The 25,503-nt window shown below is 37.0% G+C and overlaps 1 protein-coding gene across 2 annotated transcripts in view; it reads left to right on the forward strand.

Annotated features, from left to right (window-relative positions):
• The window catches only part of UBXN7 (UBX domain protein 7), a 59,288-nt gene that overhangs the window by 18,350 nt on the left and 15,435 nt on the right, over positions 1-25,503 (forward strand). For both annotated transcript variants that reach the window (XM_026495755.4, XM_026495765.4), the window contains 7 exons: positions 499-646; positions 3,382-3,449; positions 11,949-12,014; positions 14,064-14,176; positions 21,122-21,268; positions 22,550-22,640; positions 23,300-23,427. In XM_026495755.4, the coding sequence (XP_026351540.2) occupies positions 499-646; positions 3,382-3,449; positions 11,949-12,014; positions 14,064-14,176; positions 21,122-21,268; positions 22,550-22,640; positions 23,300-23,427 (761 nt within the window). The remainder of the gene's footprint in view (positions 1-498; positions 647-3,381; positions 3,450-11,948; positions 12,015-14,063; positions 14,177-21,121; positions 21,269-22,549; positions 22,641-23,299; positions 23,428-25,503) is intronic.

Genomic DNA, 25,503 nt, shown 5'->3' on the forward strand with positions numbered 1-25,503 from the left:
AGCAGGGGGAGTGGGAGAGGAAGAAGCAGGCTCCCAGCATAGGAGCCTGATGTGGGGCTCAATCCCAGAACGCCGGGATCATGCCCTGAGCCGAAGGCAGATGCTTAATGACTGAGCCACCCAGGCACCCCTGAAATGCATTTTTTCTAACAAAATATTTCTAACTTTCTAGAATGTAGTCTTTCATTTTTCGTTATCATTTTTTCAGTTTTTAACAAATATATACTTGGTCCATTTAAAGACATGCTTTATTTAGTTTGATTTTATTATGATGGAAGACCACTATTTTAATGCTGGTAGTTCCTTTTCTAGCTTTGTGTATTTACTAATCAGCTAACATTGTAAAAGTAAACAGACAGGTTTTTTAAAGAGAAGTTATTCATCCTAAAAGGGAAAAGGTACTATTAATATGCTTGGGAATTCTGTATTTTAATATAAACCATTAGTAAAAAGGTGTCTTTTTTTTTTAACTTTTTCCCTGTCTTTTTGCCATTTCAGGTGCAAGTGAAAGTGTAGGGAAGCATATGCTCGAAGCCTGCAACAATAATCTGGAGATGGCAGTCACTATGTTTTTGGATGGTGGAGGAATTGCTGAAGAGCCCAGTACCAGTTCAGCAAGTGTCTCCACAGTCAGACCACACACAGAGTATGAATTTATTATTTATTGTTAGGAGCTACCCCTTTCTTGAATTGAGCAGTTGCATTTTTATCTGGTTAATTCTCTGGTTTTGAAAAACTTAAAAGTTGAAAACATCTGAAAAAGTGTCACGTGTACATTTTTATACTTAATATATCTTAAATTCTCTAGAGCACTGTCATGTCTGTCATTTAATCTTCAAAAGAACCCTCCGGGATGACATTATCATCTCCATTTTACAGATGAGAAAGCAAAGGTATAGCCATTTTCCTTAGCTACACAGTAATTACATAGCAGATACAGCAATAAAGCCCAATAAAGCTCAGATTTCCCAATTCTAAATTTTCTTACATTGTCTAGGAGAGTTTTAAGTTGCCACAAAAATTTTTGGAAAAATCTGGTCCTTTATACCTTAATGATAGTTACATGTGCTTAATCATTGGAAGCGCCTTTAGCATATAGAACTGCGTACTCTGTAGAGAATGATAATAAATGGTGAACAGATTAGGTGTTTTTGCCCTTTACATTTGATACCAATGAGAATTTGAAATGAATACCTTATGGGCAAAATTCCAAGTCTTTGGAAAATATTAGAGATGAATGCTACTCAAAGGAAAACCATTGATTTTTGAAACAAAATTCAACAGATCCTTAAATAAGACTTTAATGCATACAGCCCTTTATAACTCTCAGTGTTTATAACATGAAATACTAAATAAGGGGAATTCCCTGTTTAAGGGAATAGACTAAAGACATGGTTATTATTTTTAAATTAGGGATGGATTTAAAAAGCCAAATAACATTCAAGACATAGTTGCCTATTTTGTTGATCTCGTTCCAGATTCTAAGGTACTAATTGTTTCCACATGAAGAGTGAACTTTAGAGATCATTATTAATACTTCATAAAGTTTTTTCCTGTCAGTGTTGGCTGCGTATTTCAGATGTTGGTATCCCATCCCCCCAACGTAGCTCAAATTTTTCATGGAAATCAATATGAAATCATGGTTTAGTTTACAAAAACTTGAATAACAGGTATTCATGGCTGATTTGGGGGAACACAGTGGTTCTCACTGTATAAAACATGTTTTTAAAATTGTGTTTAAAAACAGTTTTGTTGTGGGGTGCCTGGCTGGCTCCGTCAGTAGAGCATGCAACTCTTGATCTCTGGGTTGTGAGTTCAAGCCCCAAATTGGGTGTGGAGCCTACTTTAAAAAAGTTATGATTTTGATAGATGAATGTCTTTTTCTACTGAATTACATTATATTTTACAATTTGACGTGGATTATTTGTATTATGAATTGATTAACATTTTATAATGTCTCCTAATTCCTAAACTATAATTTTCACTCTTTACGGTTCACTTTTTTCTGGTCCATTCTTTCATTTTGTTGGGTAGCTAGCAATTTTGGAACAGATACCCTCAAATATGTAGTAATCAAGATTTTCTGTATAGGGACTGCTACTTAATTCAAACCCCTAATTGATGTATCTCATCAGATTAAGGTTTGTTTTCTGAGTAATTAAATTGTCTTAGATTTAGATAATTATATATATACTATAAAATCAGGTATAGCAATAATGGAAAGATTTATTTAGGTAAAAGATGTCTTCTAAATTCTTAGTTTTCTTAAGAAAATGGACTATTTCTTTTTGATGAAAAAGGATTAATAGAGCTTCCTCTTATAGATGCATTGTCTCCTCCTTCAGATTGTTGAAATTTTGTGTGTGAGCAGTGACTGATGTACTTAACTTAATTTTGAATTACCTTTTATTCTCAATCTTTTGGCTTATTGTAGATTTCTTTGTCGAACTAGTTCTTTGATTATAGGATGTTTTTGTTGACAAATGAGTATTCATACTTCGTAAAGTATGTTTTGAAGTTCCACCTATTAGATATCAAAAATAGGGCCTTAAGATCAGTTATTAGTATTAGAAACACCTGAATTGAAAACATTAGGCCTAACTTAAATGAACACTGTAAGCAGGACGGTAATAAATTTGGAACGTATTCTTCGTTGCTATGAACATTAATCAGCAGTGATTAATATTTGAGTTAAAACTATAAAATAAACTTACATTCAAAGGAACATACACCATTTTTACAGTATTTCTAAATGAGTATTTTTTACTGGTGGAGATGGGTTATTAATAAGTCCTCTGGAAGTAAATTTTGAAGAGTTTATAGGCTTTTAAAAGATGAGTAATTACTTTTTCTGTTCTGTATATATTGGAGTTTATTCAATAAATAATCCAAGGTAATACCTGTGTTAACTATCTTCATCACTAGCATAAAATTTACTGCTTGTTTATTTAAACTTATTTTAATATATGTGATTTAATTATCTATTGTTTGATGTAGTAGTAATGTAATACTGCTTTTATTATGCCTATATTTTTCCTTTTTTTGTCTGATTTTTTTTGTTTTTTGTAATCTCCCCCACCCCTTTCTTTTCCCTGTAAAGAATCTAGGGTAGGGAACTTGAGAGGAAAGGGGAAGTATTTTTTCTTTTTCTGTTTGTTCTCTTTCTTTATAAATCATTTTAGCTATCTACGCCAGGTACTTTTATTCCAGTTGACCTCTGTATGGAAACCATGTAGTAATTTTTTAACACCATGGTTCCTAAAAGTCATAAGTTTGGTGTTCATGTAACTGGTTAATTCGGATGCATTCACAATAGTTATGGGGAGAACATGTAGCAAAAAAACAGTTTTCCTTTTGATATTTTCCTACTTCTTTTAATAGAGAAGAAGTTCGTGCCCCAATTCCTCAAAAACAGGAAATACTGGTGGAACCAGAACCTTTGTTTGGTGGTAAGTTCATCTTTTTTCCTTCGGTTTATTGGACTCTGTTGTTATCTTTAGGGTTTTAATGAAGTTATCAAAAGATGTGAAGGCTTGCTCAGAGATTATTACTTTAAGTGTAGAGTCCATTCTTATCTTGTAATTCTGTACTTCCTTCAGGAAAATTGCACAGTTGCTTCTTTCCAAGCAGAGAACCAGATTAAAATACTGGTATTTGTTGTAGAAGGCCAAAGGAAGGAAAATTCGCAAAAAGAAATACTGCCTTGTAATGGAAACGAATCATTATTAGATAAAAGACCCCAATTATTTTTTATTTTGGGGGGCACTTACTTGACTGCCTTATCCTTACTGTCTTGATATGCCTTGCTTTACTCTTTCTAAATTTCCAGAAGCACTGTTCCTATTTTGAACAAAGGAGAAAGTAATACCTGATCCATGCAAAAATTGTGGTATCAGTCTGGGTGCATAGACAGACAGTAGAAAACGGAACATTTAATTAGATTTAAAGAAAACTTACAATTTTAGTTTAATAAGCACTTATTTACCTTTTACAAGCTAAATATTTTAGGCATTAATAGGCATATTAAAAGATAGAAAATAAAGTTATAACCTGGGTGGGCAAAGTCATAGAAATGTATATTGTACATATTGAGACCAGTAATGCAGAGAATTAAAAAGTTCTGTAGGTGAACTTGAATAAAGGAGAAGAAATAAATTACAAGAAAAGGATGAAGAAAATGATATAAATGCTACGTTTTAATTTGAAAAAGCACCGTAATTGAGAAGTTTTTTTTTTAAGATCAGTTTTTCACTTGGCAGCTTTGGAATTTACTGTAGTGAGAAATACCAGAATATGCTGTCGAGATTCAGAAATAAAAATGGGAGGAAGAAAACTGTAAGAACTGAATATTGAAGTATAATATAGGCTTTCTGGACTTTGATTCAGCTAGTCATTGTGCTTTTAATATACCAGAAGTAATAAAGCATTGTTCATCATTTTTTTTCATATAAATGTTATGGATGGATTTTGGAATTGAGGGGTGATGCCCTTGGAAGCTTTATCATTTCTTTATTGCAAGGAATAAGGCAGGATTTCTGAGTGGGATAGACTACAGGAAATAAATCCTGTACTATTTTACTGTTGTCAAGAGGCAAAGAGTTTCCATTTGAAACCCCTTTCCTCCTTGTACCTCTGGTTTAATAGACATTGAAGAGGGGGATGGGAATGACTATAGAGTTAGGAAGTCAGTCCTAACTTTCTAATTATTAGATCTTATTACTATTTGATAAAGGTCTTTGGAGAACTGTTTTCTTCTTAGGACAGTATTGATTTAAAGTGTGATTCTCAGAGTGTGGTCCGGGGGGGTCTGTAAAATGAAAACTATTTTCATAATAATTTTCGTAAGAAGTTATTTGCCTTTTTAACATTGTTGACATTTGGACTGATGGTTCAAAGGCAATGATAGATCAGACTGCTGCATCTTAATTGAGTCAGGGCAATGGCACCGAAGTGTAAATTCTTCACTGCCATACACTCACAGTTTTTTAAAAATAAACCTATTTTACTTGATAATATTCTTGAGGAAGCAATCAGAAATTAATTTCATTAAATCTTGACTCATGAGTACACATTTTTAAACTATTCTGTTTTATGAAATAGGATGTATACATAAAGCACTTCTGCATACTGAAGTGTGGTTACTTTAAGGAAAAGCACTTGTACAGTTGTTCGAGTTGTGAGCTAAACTAGCTGCTTTTTTTATGGAACATTATTTTTACTTGAAAGATTCCTGACAAACTGTGGTTATTTAGACTTAAGCATTTGGCAGACATTTTCTTGGATCTGAATAAAAGCCTGTTACTGCTTTAAGACAGAAAACTGACATTGTTGTTACCAGTTACTAAAAAAAAGAGAGAGCTTTCAGGCAAAAATTAGAATTTTAAAAAGTTTATATCCACGATTAGGAGCTTGATGGCTTCCCATTACTTAAAGGGTTTCTGATGAGATTAGTGGTGGCATTAACAGATGTTGATTTTTTATTATGATTGTATAATGAAATGGTTCCTGTTTGGAATGTTTGCATAACTCAGTGAACAAATATTTTCTTTTCTTTTTTTAAGGGGGTGTTGGGGGAGGGACAGAGGGAGAGAGAGAATCTTTAGGCAGGCTCCATGCCCAGAGCAGAGCCCAATGCAGGGCCAATCTCACAACCCTGAGATGGTGACCTGAGCAAGAGTTGGATGCTTAACTGACAGATCCACCCAGGTGCCCCTGAACTAATATTTTCAAATGACCAGTGCACCATATTACGAAATTGTGCATAGGTAAAAGAACAGACAATAAGATAAATTGTATAGATAGATAGATAGATAGATAGATAGATAGATTAGTTATCTATTGCTGTGTAACAGATTGTTCCAAAATTTAGCTTCCTGAAACTTGTTATCTCTCAGTTTCTGTGGTTTAGGAATCCAGGTGTGGCTTAGCTAAGGATCTTTGGTTAGGGTCTTTCATAAGGGTATAATCAAGGTGTCAGCCAGAGCTATAATCATTTCAAAGTTTGAGTAGAGGAGGATCTCCTAAGCTTACTCATGTGGCTGTTGGTTGGCTGGAGACATCAGTTCCTTATCATAGAGCAAATGAGAGAGCAAGAGAAGGCAGCCTATTTTAGAAGTCACCATCTTTCTTAGAAGTGACAACCCATCACATCACCTCTGCCACATTCCATTTGATCCTGCCCATATTCAAGATACTCACACAGAGGTTATGAATATTGGGAAATTGGGATAATTGGAGGCCATCCTAGAGACCGCCTACCACATAGACCAATGGATTTTAATGGAGCAGATAATGAAAAGCTCATTGATAAGATTTTAGATTCTGTGCTGCAGTTAACCTTTAAGAAACTACTACTGGTTGAGTTTTGGTGCAGTATCAAAGGAGAATATTCACAGTGATCTCAAAACACTACTAAAATACTCCTGCCCTTTACAACTACGTATCTGTGTTAGGTTGACTTTTAATTTCCTTCATTTACTTGAGCTATAGGAGTAACAACAGATTGAATGCAGAAGCAGATCTGAAAATCCAGATGTCTTCTCTTAAACCAGTTATTAAATTAACAGGGAGTTGTGAAAATGCGATGCAGTGCCACTCTAACTAAATTTTTATTCTCCACCTGTCCCACTTCCCTATTCTATGAATCTCATTTTGAATCTTTTATTAGCATTTTGTAGCTTAGCCTCTTTGACCTCAGTGACCAGCATTCCTGTTATGTGGACAATAGAGTGAGAATACAAAGAACTGATGTTTGCTATATAGCAGATGGCTTGGAAGAGTCAGAAACAAATATTGAAGAAGCAGGTGGTAGTACAGGCATTCCTTGTTTTATTATGCTTCGTAAATATTGTGCTTTTTACAAATGAATGGTTTGTGGCTACCCTGTGTTGAACAAGTCTGTCAGCACCATTTTACCAACAGCATTTGCTCACTTCATGTCTCTGTGTTACATATTGGTAATTCTTGCAATATATCAGATATTTTCATTATTATTATATTTGTTACGGTGATCTATAATCCATGATCTTTCATTGTACTATTATAGTTGTTTTGGGGCACCACAAACCACACCCATATAAGGTGGTGGACTTAATTGATGTGACTGATTCACCAGCCACCCATTACCTGTCTCTCCTTCTTCTTGGGCCTCTCTAGTCCCTGAAACACAGCAATATTGAAATTAGGCCAGTCAGTAACCCCGCAATGTCCTTTAAGTGTCCACGTGAAAGGAAGAGTTGCTTGTCTCTCACTTTAAATCAAAAGCTAGAAATGATTAAGGTTAGTGAGGAAGGCATACTGAAACCTTAGATGGCCAAACCTACGCCTCCTGTGCCAGTTAGCCAAGTTGTGAATGCAAAGGAAAAAGTTCTGAAAGGAATGAGAAGTGCTACTCCATTGAACACCTGAATGATGAGAAAGTGAAACAACCTTGCTTGCTGGTAAGGAGAAAGTTTTAGTGTCAGGATCAAAGATCAAACCAGCCACAATTAGACTTAAGCCAAAGTCTAATCCAGAGCAAGACTCTAACCCTCTTCAATTCTTTGAAGGCTGAGAGAGGTGAGGAAGTTGTAGAAGAAAAGTTGGAAGCCAGCAGAGGTTGGGTTCATGAGGTTTAAGGGAAGAAGCCGTCTCTGTAACATAAAAGTGCAAAGTGAAGTAGCTAGTGCTGATGCTGAAGCTGCAGCAAGTTCTCCAGAAGACCTAGCTCACATAATTCATGACGGTGGTTACACTAAGCAACAGATTTTTCAGTGTAGACAAAACAGCCTTCTATTGGAAGAAAATGCATCTTGGACTTCCGTAGCTAGAGAGGAGAAGTCAGTGCTTCAGATCTTCAAAGGACAGGCTGGCTCTCTTGTTAGGGGCTAATGCAGCTGGTGACTTGAAGTTGAAGCTGGTGCTCATTTACCATTCTGAAAGTCCTAGAGCCCTTAAGCATTATGCTAAATCTGTCCTGCCTGAGCCCTATAAAAAGAACAACAAAACCTGTATGACAACAGGATTTACTGAATATTTAAGCCCATGGTTGAAACCTGCTTGAAAAAAAGATTCTTTTCAAAAAAGGACTGTTCAGTGACAACACACCTGGTCATCTAAGAGCTCTGGTGGTATTGGCCAACAAGATTAATACTGTTTTTATGCCTGCTAACACAACATCCATTCTGCAGCCCATGGATTAAGGAGAAATTTTTATTTTCAAGTCTTATTATTAAAGAAATACATCTTGTAAGGCAATAGCTGCCATAGATAGTGATTCTTTTGATGGATCTGGGCAGTGTAAATTGAAAACCTCATAGAAAGGATTCACCATTCTAGATACCATTAAGAACATTCACGATTCATGGGAAGGGGTCAAAATAACATCATTAGCAGGAGTTTGGAAGAAGTTGATTCCAACCCTCATGAATGACTTTGAGGGTTCAAGACCTCAGTGGAAGAAGTGAGTGCAAATGTGGGTAGAAATAGCAAGAGAACTAGAATGAGAAGTGGAGCCTGAAGGTGTAAGTGAATTGCTGTAGTCTCTTGATAAAATTCAAGTGGATGAGGAGTTGCTTCTTATGGATGAGCAAAGAAAATGGCTTCTTGAGATGGAATGTATTCCTGGTGAAGATGCTGTGAAGACTGTTGAAATGACAACAAAGGATTTACAATATTACATAAACTTACTTGATAAAGCAGCAAGGTTTGAGAGGATCGACTCCAATTCTAAAAAATTTTATTTATTTATTTGTTTGTTTGTTTATTTAAATGATCTCTGCTCCCAGTGTGGGGCTCAAACTAACAACGCCAAGATTAAGAGTCACATGCTCCACCGAGCCAGCCCAGGTGCCGCTTGGTTGACTCTGATTTTGAAAGAAGTTCTACTGTAGGTAAAATGCTAGCAAACGACATCGTATGCTACAGAGAAATCATTTGTGAAAAGAACAGTCAATTAACGTAAAACTTCATTATCTTAAGAGGTTGCCACAGCCATTCCAAATTCGGCAGCTACCACCGTGATCAGTCTAGCAGCCATCAACACAGAGGCAAGGCCCTTCACCAGCAGAAAGATTACAGCTTGCTGAAAGCTCCAATGATGGTTAGCATTTTTTAGCAATAAAATATTTTTAATATTTAATTAATGTGTACATTTTTTTAGACATAGTGCTATTGCACACATAATGGACTACAGTATACAGTTGTCTCTTGAACAACTCAGGGGTTAGGGGAACTGACCGCCAAGCAGTTGAAATCTGCATATAACTTTTGATTCCCCCCCTCCCGCCCCAAAAGTTAACTAATAGTCTGCAGTTGACTGGCAGTCTTACCAATAATGTAAACAGTTGATGAACGCATATTTTGTATATGTACTATATACTGTATTCTTAACAATAAAGTAAGTTGGAAAAAAATGTTATTAAAAAAATCAAGGAAAACACATTTGCAGTATTGTACTGTATTTATTGAAAAACACCTGCATATAAGTAGACCCGTGTAGTTCAAATCTGTATTAGGGGCGCCTGGGTGGCACAGCGGTTAAGCGTCTGCCTTCGGCTCAGGGCGTGATCCCAGCGTTCTGGGATCAAGCCCCACATCAGGCTCCTCTGCTAAGAGCCTGCTTCTTCCTCTCCCACTCCCCCTGCTTGTGTTCCCTCTCTCGCTGGCTGTCTCTATCTCTGTCAAATAAATAAATAAAATCTTAAAAAAAAAATCTGTATTATTCAGTGGTCAGCTTTACTGTAAATATAACTTTTATATGCACTGGGAAACTCATAAATTCATTTGACTCATCTTAATGCACTATTTGCTTTATTGCGGTAGTCTAGAACCAAACGTACATTATCTCTGAGGTATGCCTATAATAATGGTCCTAGGACTAGAGGTGTTGTGTGTGGCCTGAGGAGAGGTTCTTGGTTAGACTTAGCATAAATGAGGAGGAAACAAATGGGAGCAGGTTATGAGCCCAAGAAAGAAAAGGAGCTGTGTCCAAGGCTAGCAAAAGAGGTAGGAGACTTCCCAGGAGATCAGGTGCCTGTTATAGAAGGGCTAAAGTGGGAAGAAAGTGGGTGGGTGTGTGTGAAATATTGAGTGGTCTGCCTTTGGCAATTTTAAAGTAGAAGAAAGCTATCTTTTATGTACTACCTCCCCAATAATCATATGCTCTGTTTAGGCAGCCATTGTATGCCTTATCCTCAGATATCCTTACTTTCTTAATTGTTACGGTTAAAAAGTATCTGCTAAAGAGTTTTAAGAAGGCATTATTTGAGATGCCATATTATTCCTGCTAGAAACCTATACATTTGAAGTAGGAACTCTTTTTTTTTTTTTTTTAAGATTTTTTATTTATTTATTCGACAGAGATAGAGACAGCCAGCGAGAGAGGGAACACAAGCAGGGGGGTGGGAGAGGAAGAAGCAGGCTCCTACCGGAGGAGCCTGACGTGGGGCTTGATCCCAGAACGCCGGGATCACGCCCTGAGCCGAAGGCTGGCGCTTAGCCGCTGTGCCACCCAGGCGCCCCTGAAGTAGGAACTCTTGATTAAAAATAGTTACAAGATTGGAAAGAATAACATTCCTTGCTGCTGCTTTATAAAGGAAAGGAGGGAAAGAGGAAGGGAGGAGAAAATAATGCAATATTTAAATTTAAAAGTTTTCAGTTTAAATAAATTTAATATAAATAAAATTCAATACAGAACTAAAACATGAAAGTTTCTCTTTTTTTAATCAAATATTTTTTCCTTGAGGTAATATTGTAATTCTTTAATATAAATACACAAATGAGGGGGTACCTGGGTGGCTCAGTCAGTTCAGCATCTGCCTTTGGCTCAGGTCCTGATCCCAGGGTCCTGAGATGGAGCCCTGCATTGGGCTCCTTGCTCAGCGGGGATCCTGCTTCTCCCTCCCTCTCTGCCTGCCACTCCCCCTGCTTCTGCGCTCTCTCTCTCTCTCTCTGTCAAACAAATAAAATCTTCAAAAAAATAAATACACAAATGTGCATAAATTATGTACAGATAATACTTCAAACAAAAATGAGCTTTTTAAATATACGGTTCTGCGTTTTTTTTTGTTTTTTTTTACTTAATTGTTCTTGGGTGGAATGAATTGTCTTACATAACGGCATATACAGACTTTTGGGAAAGATGCTTTGACATGGGGTGGGGGACTTTATACTTTTATCTAATCTTAACTGCTATTCATCATTTATTAACATGAAGCATTGTTCTGTTTACATGCTGGCCAGGCATGCCATAAGCCAGTTTAATAACGGTTACCCATACTGAAGGAATTGTTAAGTGTCCCTGTTTATTGTAATGTATATAAATGATCTGGCAAATGATCTGAACTTACACATATAGGAAGATAACATTTTTATTATTGCTTTCTAGACTTTATAAAATACTTAAGGATTGGGTAATAGATACTCTATCAGGTATCAGAAGACCTTGGTTCTGTTTACTTTTCTTTCAACTAACCCATTATGTGACTGGAAAAAATTTTTCTTCCAAAATTAAAAATGTTTTTGGTGTTTATAATTCTACATGTGTATCTATTGACTAAGAAGTTGTTCTTAAATATGGTTTAGAAGGTAGGTACTCACTCAAGTGTTATACCGAAGGATAGATCCCTTAGGCTAACCTGAATTAGGTGTTTCCAACATGTGTGTAACTTCATCACCATGGGGAGTCATCCTCAAAATCTTCTTTGTTCCTGTCTTCTACACAAGTTTGGTTAAGTGTCTTAACTTAATTTTCTGATTTGTAGAACAGCATGGTTGGGCTGAAAATGGTTCAGTTAATTTTATATGAATGACTTGAAGGTTTTTAAATATTTTATTTTTTTGAAGGAGGACACCTTTATAAATCTACGAGTGTTTTAAAACAAGAAATACTTACAGATAAGGAAGTTTTTAGAACTGTTTCAAAAATAAGATTTAAATTTTTGTATCATTTCTGTTTTTTTCCCCAAAAGCTCCTAAAAGACGAAGGCCTGCACGTTCGATATTTGATGGTTTCCGAGATTTTCAAACTGAGACTAGTAGGTGTCTTGTACCAGTTTATTATCTCTCTCTCTCTTCTTCCTTCTCCCTCCTTTCTCCCACGTAGAAAACTGCAATATGGAAAAGCACCCATATATTCTCGTATAGGTCAAGATCATGGTTTGTTTCATATAGATTTTCTTAAAAAGAAAAGATGATTAATTGCTAGGCCTGATTACTTTGAGGAGTCACCTTATTTTAAAAGGAGAATTCAGTCTGTAATCGTTACTAACTTCCCCTTGAGCTAAATTGTTCCAAATGCTAACCTAACTGGTGATAGAAGAATAATAAGAATGATGGAGAAATGTAAGAAATCTAGTAATTTATGAAGTTAATTAGCTTTTGAATGAGCACTTAAACGCTGACTACAATAAAAGAAAAAGGTGGTTTTCCTCAAGATCCTGACATCTCACCTCACATCAGTCAGAATGGCTAGTATGAAATAGACAAGAAATAAGAAGTGTTGGCAAAGATATAGAGAATAAGGAACTCTTGTGCAGTTTTGATGGGATTGCAAGTGGGTGCAGCCACTACGGAAAACAATATGGAGGTTCCCCCCAAAATTAATACTAGCAATACCGTATGACCCAATAATTATAATTGTGGGTATTTATCCTAAGAAAACAGATATGCGCCCCTTTTTTTATTGCAGCGTTATTTTCAGTAGCCGGTTACGGAAGCAGCCTAAAGTGGCCATCAGTAGATGAATGGATAGAGAAGATGTGGTATTATGTACACAGTAGAATATTAGTCAAAAAAGACAGAAACCTTGCCATTCACGGCAACATTATGGACCTTGAGGATATTATGCTAAGTGAAATAAGTCAGACAAAGAAAGACAAATGCCATATGATTGCATGTATATGTGGAATCTAAAAAACAAAACAAATGAACGAACAAGTGAGAAAGAGACTCCTAAATACAGAGAATAAATTGGTTGTTGCCATAGGGAAGTGGGGGATAAGCGAAATTGATGAAGGGGATTAAGAGGTGTAAACTTCCAGTTATAAAATAAGTCACAGTGATGAAAACTACAACATTGGGAATATAGTCAGTTAATACTGTAATAACTTGTATGGTGACAAAGGGTAACTACATTTAACAGTAGTGAGCATTTTGTAATGTATATAATTGTTGAATCACTATGTTGTACGCCTGAAACTAAAAGAATATTATACGTCAGCTGTACTTTAAAACAATAATTGGTGGAAAAAAAGAAATCCTGATATCTGTCAGTTAAAGGAATGACCACAATGAAAATGATTATTGTAGGGGATTGAAAAACAGAAGACGAAAAAGCTACACCACCCAAAGCAGCCACTCTTAACATTTTGGCTGCAGTTGTTTGGGATAGGTTTATGTCTTTCTGTGGAGGAAGTTAGAATGAGATTCTTGGCCTTGTACCTTTAGAGGTTTTAGTAGTGATTTACCAGTGGAATCTTAAAGAAAAGCAAAGCTGTTGAGAGAGTATATGAAAAACCATCGGACCATGCTTGATTTTGTAGTTGATCTATAATGAGCTCATTGCAGCACAGATAGGTCTTGTAACTTTGGAGAGAGTTGAAGGGGAACCCAAACTGATTCAGCTCATCCAGGGAAGCCTGTACCCTTCCAGAAGACAGAAGAAGGTGACGACAGGTGGTGGTCGGTGGTTCTCTCTCACGGCCAGAATTGTTAAAGATGGGGAATGTGGCTAGAAACCACAGATACATCAGGCTCACTTTCAGAACTGGGTAAATGGAGGTGAAAATTTGCTCCTGTGCTCAAGTTCACTTGGAATATGAGAGGGAAATATTTGGATTAGGTGACCCTGCTGTAATTTTCAGCTTTTGTCCTTTTATTTGGATTGAGAGTACTAAGTCTTAAGGCTCCCACCCCACCTTGCTTTGTATGTTTTTCATTTCAGAATCAGCATTAGATATTTGCATTTGCATGAGGTCACGCACATTGTTCAGTAATTCTTGCAGTTGATGCATGCTTTTTATATTTTGAGATTCATTGCTTTTATTTTCTGGCTAACTGAAACTTCCTATCGTCCTGTGTTGCAGTTCGGCAAGAACAGGAATTAAGAAATGGAGGAGCAATAGATAAGAAACTAACTACCCTTGCAGATCTCTTCCGGCCACCCATTGATTTGATGCATAAAGGCAGCTTTGAAACAGTAAGTTGTTGGACATTGTAAGCCTAGCTATGAATCCTTTTGCACTTTCAATGCCATTTTTTTGTTTCTAAGAACAAAAAAGTTTCCAGAATATAGAGAATTGGCACCTTAATAAGTATGACACAAGTATGAAATACATAAAAGATTGCATTGATTTATATTTCTACCAGCAATATATGAGATTGTTTCATAAAATCCTTTTATTATCCTTGTGTGGTATCACTTCAGAATCTTTGCCATTTTCATAGTTTTTGAAAAAAAATCTTAATTTTTTTTTTTGTTTGTGTTTCTTTGCTACTGAGAGTAGTGTGCCTGTGTTTATTGGCCATTTGTGAATTGTAGGTATCTTTTGCCCATATTTCTGTGGGGATCCTATTGTATTTTAAAAGAGTATCTGTGTAGTTGCAAAAGATATTCTCCCTCAGTTTTTTGGTTTAATTTGGCTAAAGCCAAAGAAAAACTTTCCAGAGCAGTTTTACTTGATTGTCTGCTAAATTATAAGCTTAATGAGGGCAGGGGTAACATGTTTTTTATTTTGGTAATCCTTGGGACCCAGTTTCTGGTATTTTTTTAAAAGATTTTACTTATTTATTAGAGAGAGAGAGAGAAAAAAAAAGAAAGCACGAGCTGGGGGGAGGGGCAGAGGGAGAGGGACAAGCAGACTCCCCGCTGAGCAGGGACACCATCCCCCCACTCCAGCCAAAGGCAGACGCTTAACCAGCTGAGCCACCCAGGGGCCCCCAGTTTCTGGTATTTTATAGAAACATCTGTTAAATGAATGAGTTTGGTTGGGATTTTAAATATTCTGTTGAAGTATTCAAAAAGTTGCTTTTGTGTGTTAACTAGTGTGTTAATGCTCTTTGAGTCAGAATAGCATTTCCAAAGACATAAATCACTTAAGTTTCAGTCTTATCTGTTAGCATAAAGTAGGCCAAACAGTACTCACAAAAATGATGTTTGTAGCTGCGTATTTGGAAGTGAATTATGATTGTTTTTTAAAAGATTTTCTACTTTGACATACTCTTTTGGAGTAGCCTAAATGTGAGATTAAAAATTTAAGCCTATTCTTCAGTTTAATTTTCTGAATTGTAAAACCTGAAAGTGTTTGGCTGCGCATAACAGAAAATCCAAGTGATAGTGATTTGACCAAGCAATCATTTTTTTTTTTTTTTTTAAGATTTTATTCACCTATTTGTGGGAGAGACAGAGCACAAGCAGGGGGAGGGGCAGGCAGAGAGAGGGAGAAGCAGACCCCTCACTGAGTGGAGGGAGCCCACACTGGAGCATGACCCTAGGAACCCAGACCACCGACCCAAGCCAAAGGTAGACACTTAACCGACTGAGCCACTCAGAAGCCCCAAGCATTTCTTTTGTCATGTCCGTAAGACTAGAGTTGAGAGTCTGATACTAATTAGTCAGCTCAAAGATGTTTTCTTTTTCTTGGCCTGGTGATCTAAATGTGGCAGCTGCCCATCCTTTCTCCTGTTCTGGTGCTAACTCAGCCATTGAAAGAGAATAGCAGCAATATGAAAAACAAAGGGGTCTGAGTTTGTTTCGCCCTGTTTTCCGTTTTTTAGTAGCTTTTGAGTTGCCCTAGGGCTTAATGAAATAACTGCACTTGGCTTAATTTGATCACTTTGGGCTCATAGAAGCAGTTACTCTGCTTGTTCTTGAGGGAAAATGTGAATCTTTTTTGATATTATCTGACGTTTGATTCATTTTGTTAAGTTATATCACCTTTTTTCTTTGTATTTCATGACCTGTATTATTCATAGCAATCCATTTATTCACTGATAATACTGAACTTTATTGTTTATAAATCTGTAAATGACATAAACATTCCCACAAAAGGTGGGCATTTAATTATGACTAATGATGTGTTTTAGTTTTATAAAAATTAGGTAATATGCAAAATTAAGTCACTGAAGATTAGGAAGGTGAATGTTAAAAATTGGAGGAACACTCTTGCTGCTCAGGCAAGGCCCATAGGTTTGGGCACCATCTGAGATGTAGATTTGAGGCACAGTTTTACAGGTTTAGAAACTGGACTTTTCTTTGTGTAACTAGATGTAGAGTATGTTCAAGTGTTGTGGTTCATGGTAACCAAATGAGAGACGGATTAGTTCACTTGTTTACTCAGTAGCTATTTATTAAAGCCTTGAATTACAAGGCCTCGTGCTAGGTAATGGGGATTATGTTTGTTGGGATAAAGATTTGACTGCATATGAGAGAGAGACTAGGAAGAAAGCAGATGGTAGCTTAAATAAGATAAGTCCAGACTGTTCGAGTGGTTCTGCTACCTGAAGTTATTAGGAGTGCAGCATTTTCTGTCTTGCACTGCTATTCCCTAGGTCTTACTTGCTTCTCTTCATATGAGTCAAGATGGCTCACCACCTTGTTTGCTTTCCAACCAGCATGGAAGGAAGGGGCTGAGAAGGGTACACTTTTTCCCTTCAAAGGCACAACCTAGGGCGCCCGGGTGGCTCAGTCAGTTAAGCGTCTGTCTTCAGCTCAGGTCATGATCCCAGGGCTCTGGGATCGAGTTTGTTATTGGGGGGGGGTGTCCCTGCTCACCAGGGAGTCTGCTTCTCCCTCTGTCCCTCCCCCGGCTCTGTGCTCCCTCCCTTCTTCTCTCTCTCTCTCTCTCTCTCTCTCTCTCTCGCATGCACTCTCAAAAACAAATAAATAAAATCCTTAAAAAAAAAAATAAAGGCACAACCTAAAAGTTGTACATATCACTTCTGCTCATATCCCATTAACCAGAACTCGACCACATGGCCAAACCTAGCTGCAAGGGACGCTAGGAAATCCAGATGCTTAGCAAAAAAAGTTGGAGGTTCTGTTACTAAGAGGGAGAAGGGGAAAATGGGTATTTAGTACCTATAAGCAGTTTCTGCCATAGAGAGATCGTGATAAACAAATTATACAAAGTTCTTGCTGTCAAAGAGTTTATAATCTAGAGGGAGAAACAGACTATAAACAAATAAAAAACAAGCAATATATAACATATATTTAGTGTATATGTATTTTATGTGCATGTTTGATATGTATATGTAATGAGAGAGTGGAAGAGAGAGGAGGAGAAATTTCAGGTCATAGTTGTTGCCGGGAGAAAGAATAAAATAGAATGAGGGAAAGAGAGAGAAGGCTATTTTTTGTTTGAGGCCATTAAGTTCTAAGTGTTCTTACTGGTGAATTGAAAGCAAGGTTGATTTCATAAATTTCACATATGTTTATAATTGTGAGGGGACAGAACTATCTTATTTTATTTTATTTTTAAAGATTTTATTTATTAGAGAGAGAGAACACACATGGTGGGGAGGGTCAGAGGGAGAAGCAGACTCCCCACTGATCAGGGAGCCCAGTACAGGGCTGGATCCTGGGACTCCGGTATCATGACCTGAGCCGAAGGCAGACACTTAACCAACTGAGCCACCCAGACGCCCCAGAACTATTTTAGATAGAAAGATGAGGGAAGATTATGAAAGGATGAGATTTGATAAAAACCTGAATGGAGTGAGGAAGTGTGAATCATAGGAAGGTCCAGGGGAAGAGTAGACAAAACAGTTAAGTATAAAGGAACTGATACTGGAAAGACCTAGGCCTAGTTTGGATACAGTCAAGGAAACCAATATAGCTGGAAGTGAGTGAGCAAAGCACTTAGGATGAATGATCTGACCTGGGCATTGGAACATTTCTTAGGTTTTCTTTTCTTTTTCTTTACCTTTTTCTTCTCGTTCTCTCTCTCTCTCTTTTTTTTTTTTCAAGTAGGCTCCACACCCAGTGGAGCCCATTGCGGGGCTTGAACTCACAACCCTGAGATCAAGACCTGAGCTGAGATCAAGAGTCAGATGCTCAACCGACTGAGTCACCCAGGCGCCCCTTAGGTTTTCTTATTTCTCCACTTAGCCCTTAAATTCCATGAACACAGGGACTTTGTTTTATTTACTGTTCCACAGTGCCTGGAAGAGTTTCTGGCACATAGCTGGCCCTCATTAAATCTTTGTTAAATGATTGAAAGAATGGCATAATCTGGAGTATATTGTACACAAAGAATCAGAACAATTTCCTTGATATTCCTTATAAGAAATGCATATTTGTTAAAATTGTCCTTCAGTTACACATGCTCCTAGTCCTAATCACTAAGAGTACTTTGTTTATTTCAAAAGTACTTGCTATAAATGTGGGTAAAAGTAATTAACGTTTCCATAAGAAAGTACTGTGCATATTTTAATAGTTCCTTTTTAGCTTTGTGGATATATATTATTGAAACAAATTTTTTTTTCTATACCCTTTATTTTTCATACTTTCCTGATCTGTCTAGGACTGAGAGAGAGGTTAGTCTTTACTGTTCCCTCTTGTCATGATAAATCCTATCACATACCTCTCTGTTTGGTATAGCCACACTTGCCCTTGGGTTTCCCTGTAATGGCTTTTGAATATTGACTCAGAACAGCCCTCATAGATTCCAAGAGGGATGATTCATTATTGTCCCATGGTCCACTCTCACCTCTAGTCCTTGACTCTTATAATTTGTATACTTAGTGAGATTGGGTTAAGACCTTTCACCCAGACATTGTTGCTTTACATGAAATTTGTATCTTCTTTGTCTCCTTCCTTCTAGCAGTAATTTCTTAATAGATCTTCAAGTGGTTTTTTTGGTTTTGTTTTTTTTAAGATTTTATTTATTTGTCAGAGAGGGAGAGAGAAAGCAAGAGAGTGGCAGGCAGAGGGAGAATCAGGCTCCCCATTGAGCAAGGAGCCCGACGTGGAACTTGATCCCAGGACCCTGGGATCATGACCTGAGCTGAAGGCAGACACTTAACTGACTGAGTCACCCACGTGTCCCAGATCTTCAGGTGTTTTTGCTAGTCTGTTTTGCCCCCCAGTGTAAGCTTCATGAAGGCAGGGATTTTTGTGTTCTGGTAATTGCTATAAGCCCACATCTATAACTGTACCTGAAATATGGTTCAATAAGTACCTGTCGAATGAATGAATCTGAATTAATGAAAGCATGAATGCAAATAAACGAATTTTTTAAACACAGAAAGCGAATGACTCTGCATAATTTTTGAACTCTGGACTTTATTTTTTAAAAGATTTTATTTATTTATTTTAGAGAGGTAGAGTGGGGTAGGGGCAGAGGGGAGGGAGAGGGACCAGCAGACTCCTTGCTGATCATGGAGCCCACGGGCGGGGTGGGGGGGGGGCTTGACTTCATGACCCTGAGATCATGACCTGAGCCAAAGTCAAGAGTCAGCCGCTTAGTCAGCTGAGTGACCCCAGGCACCCCTAAACTCTGAACTTTTGTTATTTTTGGTGTTACACATTTTTTTCCTTGTCAGTGTTGTATTTGAGGCAGAAATGTAAATTTACCCTGTTAATAGGGGTATGTACTCTTCAGTCTGTCTCTATAGAATGTGTGTTAATTTTTTCTTTATTCTCACATTACTTTTCTTCTCTTTTCTTTCCTTTTCTTTTCTTTTTTTGGGGGGGGGAGAGTGGCATGGGGATAGAGGGAGAGAGAATCTTAAGCAGGCTCCACACTCAGCCTGGAGCCCAATGCAGGGCTCAGTCTCACAGCCCTGAGATCATGACCTGAGCCAAAAATCAAGAGTTGGATGCTTAACCCACTGAGCCACCCAGGCATCCCTCAAATACTTTTCTTCAATTAAGACAGTATAATTACTTACCACCCATTTATCAAATCTATGTGAATGTTATAGGTAAGCAAGTAAGTGGAACACTGTTACTTCCTAGGAGCAAGGAGTTATTATATTTGTATAATAAAATTCTTTATTATACTATACTTTAAAATAAGGCTTTGACCAGTTAAATACAGCTTCCTGGCTCAATACATGGATACTTCTTTTTAGAACTTGGGTTTTCACTTGTGGAATCAGTAGTGAATGTTAGAAAATTATTTTCTCTGGGGGATTCATACAAAAAATAGGATAACAGTATTTGTAAGATTGTATAAACCTTAAAACCTAAGATATTCTTAGTTTTACATCTTATATAATATTTTCAAAATGTGTATGTTGGTCAGTTATTAATCTGAGTTAACTGATCCTTAAGATTTTCCCATGTCAAACTGATAGGAAAAGAATATTATTCCAGGACAAAATTATTCAAAATTATACCTTTCATTTTGGTTCTTATGCAGAGGTTTGAGTAGCATTTGCTTATTTGCCTTCCTGCTATTCTTTCCCTATTTGGCAGCATTTCTTAGGTCTTTGTGGTGATGAGGAACTGTGAAGCAAAAAGTACGCACTCAAGATTGATATTTGTACCATACACTGGGGAGTCTCGGAGATCATTCTGAAATACTCTGTGATCCTGTGATCTCATGTTTTGAAATCCACCCTTAGGAATAACAACCTTAAGAGAAGACTCCTCAGCAGTTCTTACTGAAGTGTTTAGGGTGATTCTATAAAATAGCACATGCCTGATAATTGGGATGAAAATGGTGTTTGGAACTGTGTATGGAAAACACATTTTGAAGTATGTATACCATGTATGGAAGTATAGAAAAGAAAACAACAAAGTAACACATGCACACTGCTTACCTCTGTTTAAAAGGAGAGATATTTGTGGATAGGGATCAGAAGAGACAATACAGTATAATTATATGACTTGTCGACCTTTTTTATGGAATCTTTTTTAGGTAAAGATGTTTAAATGTACAGTAGAAATCTAGCCATTGAACAAGTAACAGTGTATAAATGAAAAGCAGTTAATTTAAATTTGAAGAATGCTTGAAAACGGACAGTATAATTATATACGTATATGCAAATTAATGTAAATAATGTATAGATACTGAAAACTCTAGATGTTGTACTTGAGAAAAAAACTTATACCGAAGGCAGCTTCTGAATTCTGAAACATAGCAGTTACCAAGTAGAAAGTGTTTCTAACAAATGTTATGTTACTTTACTCTTACAGGCCAAAGAGTGTGGCCAGATGCAAAATAAGTGGCTAATGATAAACATTCAAAATGTACAAGACTTTGCATGCCAGTGCCTCAACCGTGATGTATGGAGCAATGAAGCTGTGAAGAATATTATCCGGGAACATTTTATTTTCTGGCAGGTGAGAAGGAGAGTTAATCAAAATTTTTGTGGTATTTTACTTTTGTAGTATGGTGTGTTGGGGAGGAGGCATTAGGTTTTAAAATGGGGAAAAATTAGTAACAGTTAAATTGTGACATATGAAAAAGTAAAACCACCCATAATGGCTGGAATAGTAAGGACAAGTAAAAATAAGAGCAGCTATGAAGAACTCCTAAGGGAAGGAAGAGAAAAAGAACCATGCCATGTAAACCATATAATACTCCTATCTCAGAAGAGTTTATGTATTTTGATAGAACGTACAACTATACTGTTCAGGAGAAATATAACATGAGCTACATAAGTAATTTAAAGTTTTCTTGTAGCCACATTTAAAAAGGTCAGAAGAAATAAGTGGAATTAATTTTAATATATTTTTAAAATTCACATAGAAAATCAGTACTAAAATATTGAGGGTTTTTGTTTGTTCATTTGTTGGTGTTAAGTCTTTAAGACCTGATGTGTATTTTATACTTAGCAGTATCTGACTAGCCACATTTTAGGTACTTCAATACCACATGTTCTAGTGGCTACTGTAATTGACAATGCGGATGTAGAAGTTCTTGGAATAATAGAAGAACATTTGACAAAGGCCTGGATTTTAGCTTGAGTTTGATACTACCATCTGTATGTCCTTGGACTTGTCACTTAGGGTCTTGCTGGTTGTACTTACTTTTTATATAAATTATCAAGCTAAATTATCAAGTTAGATGACCTTGCTCTGATTTTTTATTTCATGAAAAATTAACTGAAAATAAAAACTTCTGAATGAACTTAATTCTTTTCCCAATGCAAGTTGTGCTATTGATGTTATTAGTGTGCCTTTTCATGTGTGGCAGGCCCCTAAATTCAATATGATTTTTCTGAATGGTAATCTTTTATTCAGCACCTGTTGATTGGTTATCTCTTTGGGTCGTACTATGCTAGGCACTCGAGCATATCATCTTAATATATTGTGATTTATTAAGATGTATATGGTTGAGAGGAGTGACATAGATGGACAGATAACTTAAACAGGAAGGGCAATAAACTGGGAAGGGAGGAAGAACAGATTTATGTTTCTATAAGTTTCCAGAGGGATTGAGGACAAGAAGTTGAGGGAACTCACACCAGAAAACTTTAATTTTCTGTTTAATATAGGAGTAAGATTCTAACATATACCAAAGGTGTATTTGGATAATTAATTGCTGTTAGTATATAACAAGGATATATTTGACACTTTTTTTAGAAGCTGACTTTTTTTGTAATATCAATGATTTAACAGGTTTATCATGACAGTGAGGAAGGTCAGAGATACATACAGTTTTATAAGCTGGGGGATTTTCCCTATGTTTCCATCCTGGATCCACGGACAGGTAAGATTTATGTCTCATTTATCTTTCAGTTTTCTCTAATTGATCTTTAATATTTGACTTGGATCTAGTCTCAGAATTATTTGTAATAATTTAGATAAAGGGTTTTTATTCATTCCCTTGAGAAATGTTTAAATATCTGTGAAGTATGTATTTAGGAGTCTGTTTCTGGTAACTTTGGGAGATGGTAGTATTTTATTTTATATTTTTGTACAGTTCTGTCCTTTCGAAGAATAGCTGTTTATCTTTCTTGTCCTTTTATAAGGGATCCCCTTAGGTTTTCTATCATTAAAATACTAAGAATGTTCAATTACTGGTTATAATCCCACCAGAGAAGCAGAGGGTACAACTAGTATTATTATTTTAATTGAGTTTCATATAGCTACTGCTTTGTCTGAATCTCTTCTTAAATGGCAATAAGTGCTATCAGCAAATAAAGTAGCTGCCCTGTCATGATGGCTGGGAGTCTCTTATAATTATATGTATGTGTTATAATTAATGTATCCTCTAGTTTATGAAGATACTATGTAACTTATGCTGGTGAAGGGTGGAGTGTGTGTTCCCATACAAATTTTAATTATGCATGTGCCAAAAGAAATATTTAATGAGAATGTTCAAACTGAGTGTTGATTTTATTATATATCCTGGTTTTTAATTTGTAGGTCAGAAGCTAGTAGAGTGGCACCAGTTAGATGTGTCTTCTTTCTTGGATCAAGTGACAGGATTTCTGGGTGAACATGGACAACTGGATGGACTTTCTAGCAGTCCCCCCAAAAAATGTGCCCGTTCAGTAAGTATGACTGAGAAGTGGTGATGGGCAGTTAAGTGTAATTGTATATAAATGTCTTGTGTAAAGTGTTTTGAGTAATGTGATGACATAAGTTTTGGACAGTTACAGTTTGTAGCTGCACAGCATCTTAGACACCCTCTTTATATTTGGATAATTTCCCACATAAGGGTTCAGTCTTCTTAGTGAAATTACAAGATTCATATCCCCAGTCTCCCTTGCAGTTAGGGTACAGGCATGTGACCTGAGACCTGGATTTAGAAGTAAACAGTGTGAGTGTGTAGCAGTGGACAGGACGACTGCTGTGGGAAGCCCAGTGACAGAGGAATCCACTTCTTCAGGGGCGGCACTGCCAGGACTTTTGGTATCCAAGTCTCAGCAGCAGTGGAAATGGTATTTTTCCTAGACAGCTCTCACGATGGTATAGCTGGGCATTATTACTGGTTATATAGCTTTGGGGCTTGGCTCTGTGGCCCACACAGAGATTATTTCTTTAATATGCTTTTATGAGGCAGACCTGTTTGATAATTGGAATCAAGATTAGTGGCATGTAAGAGAGCTTCAAAGATAGGGCAATCTCATGTTGGTTGTAGGTGCTATTTGGGTTTTGATGGCAGTGAGAATAAAATTAGTTTCAGAGGATATGACTTTAGCAGTCTGTATCATGCAGTTGTGAAGCAGTTCCTTAAGTTATCACCTAGAATAAAGTACCCACAGGCACAAAATGCTAATGGTGCTTGCCAAGGAGTGGTACAGAATTCTTTTTCCCCCGTTACAGATGTTTTATTTAGGTAGACATAGTACTGCAGAACTAAAACATTGTTTCATCTTTATCTATAGACACAGTATTTTGCGAGTTTTTTGTTTTGTTTTGTGTTTTGTTTTTGTTTTTTAGTTTTTTGTTTTTTTTGGTTTGCTTTCTCATTAGAGAAGTTTTAGTTAAGTAGAATTCTTTTCTTTTAAGGCATAAAAAACCCAGAGATAACATAAGAGAGTTTCTTATCCTTTGTAGTCATAAGGCTGATATTTTCAAAAAGCAGAGCCTGGGCTTGTGCTTTGCTGAATTACAGCAACATTAATTGAGTTTACAACTTCACCAGGTCTCTTACAAAAGTAAGGCTTTTAGTGGGAGAGTGGGACCATAACATTGGACAAATACATAGGGGTCATTGGCGTAACTAGTACCTCAGACCCCATATCGGATACTAAATTCTCTGAATATTACAAATATTGATCAACTGTGTGCAAGAGAAACACCAACAGGGGCACCTGGGTGGCACAGCGGTTAAGCGTCTGCCTTCGGCTCAGGGCGTGATCCCAGCATTCTGGGATCGAGCCTCACATCAGGCTCCTCCGCTATGAGCCTGCTTCTTCCTCTCCCACTCCCCCTGCTTGTGTTCCCTCTCTCGCTGGCTGTCTATCTCTGTCAAATAAATAAATATAATCTTTAAAAAAAAAAAAGAGAGAAACACCAACAAATAATACCTTAAACAAGGAAGACATCTATTTTCTCAACAAGAAGCTGACATAGGTAGTCTAGGATGTGACTCCTGTGGATGTCATCAATGAACCAGGTTCCTCCTCTTCCCCCCACCCCCTCCTTTATCCTTAGTATTGGCTTTTTGTTCCCATGTTCACAGTATAGATGCTGTGCTCCTGGGCATTATATCCAAGCACGGACCAGGAAGGAGGGGGTAAAACCTCTGCCCAAAAGTTAACAGCTATAGATAAGAATTCTGCGTACTTTAGCTGGACACATTTCCTTGCACAAACACAAGTGAGGTGTTCTGTTAAGGAGGCAAAGAAAACTGAATGTGAGATAGGAAACTAGTAGTATCCATCATAGTGTCGTCCTTTAAAATCAACCTACATGGTACACAGTGTTATTATCTGTAGTCGGTCCAAGCCATTGCATGTCATATGGGCGCATCTGTTTGCTTTTTTGTGTGTGATAAGTTAGCCTTAAGTTTATTTTATTTAAAAAAAGTTATAGGGGCACCTGGGTGGCTCAGTTGGTTAAGCGTTTGGTTTCGGCTCAGGTCGTGATCTTGGGATCGTGAGATTGAGCCCGGTGTCAGG

The sequence above is a fragment of the Ursus arctos genome, unplaced genomic scaffold (genome assembly GCF_023065955.2).
Source record: "Ursus arctos isolate Adak ecotype North America unplaced genomic scaffold, UrsArc2.0 scaffold_4, whole genome shotgun sequence".
Lineage (NCBI taxonomy): Eukaryota > Metazoa > Chordata > Mammalia > Carnivora > Ursidae > Ursus > Ursus arctos.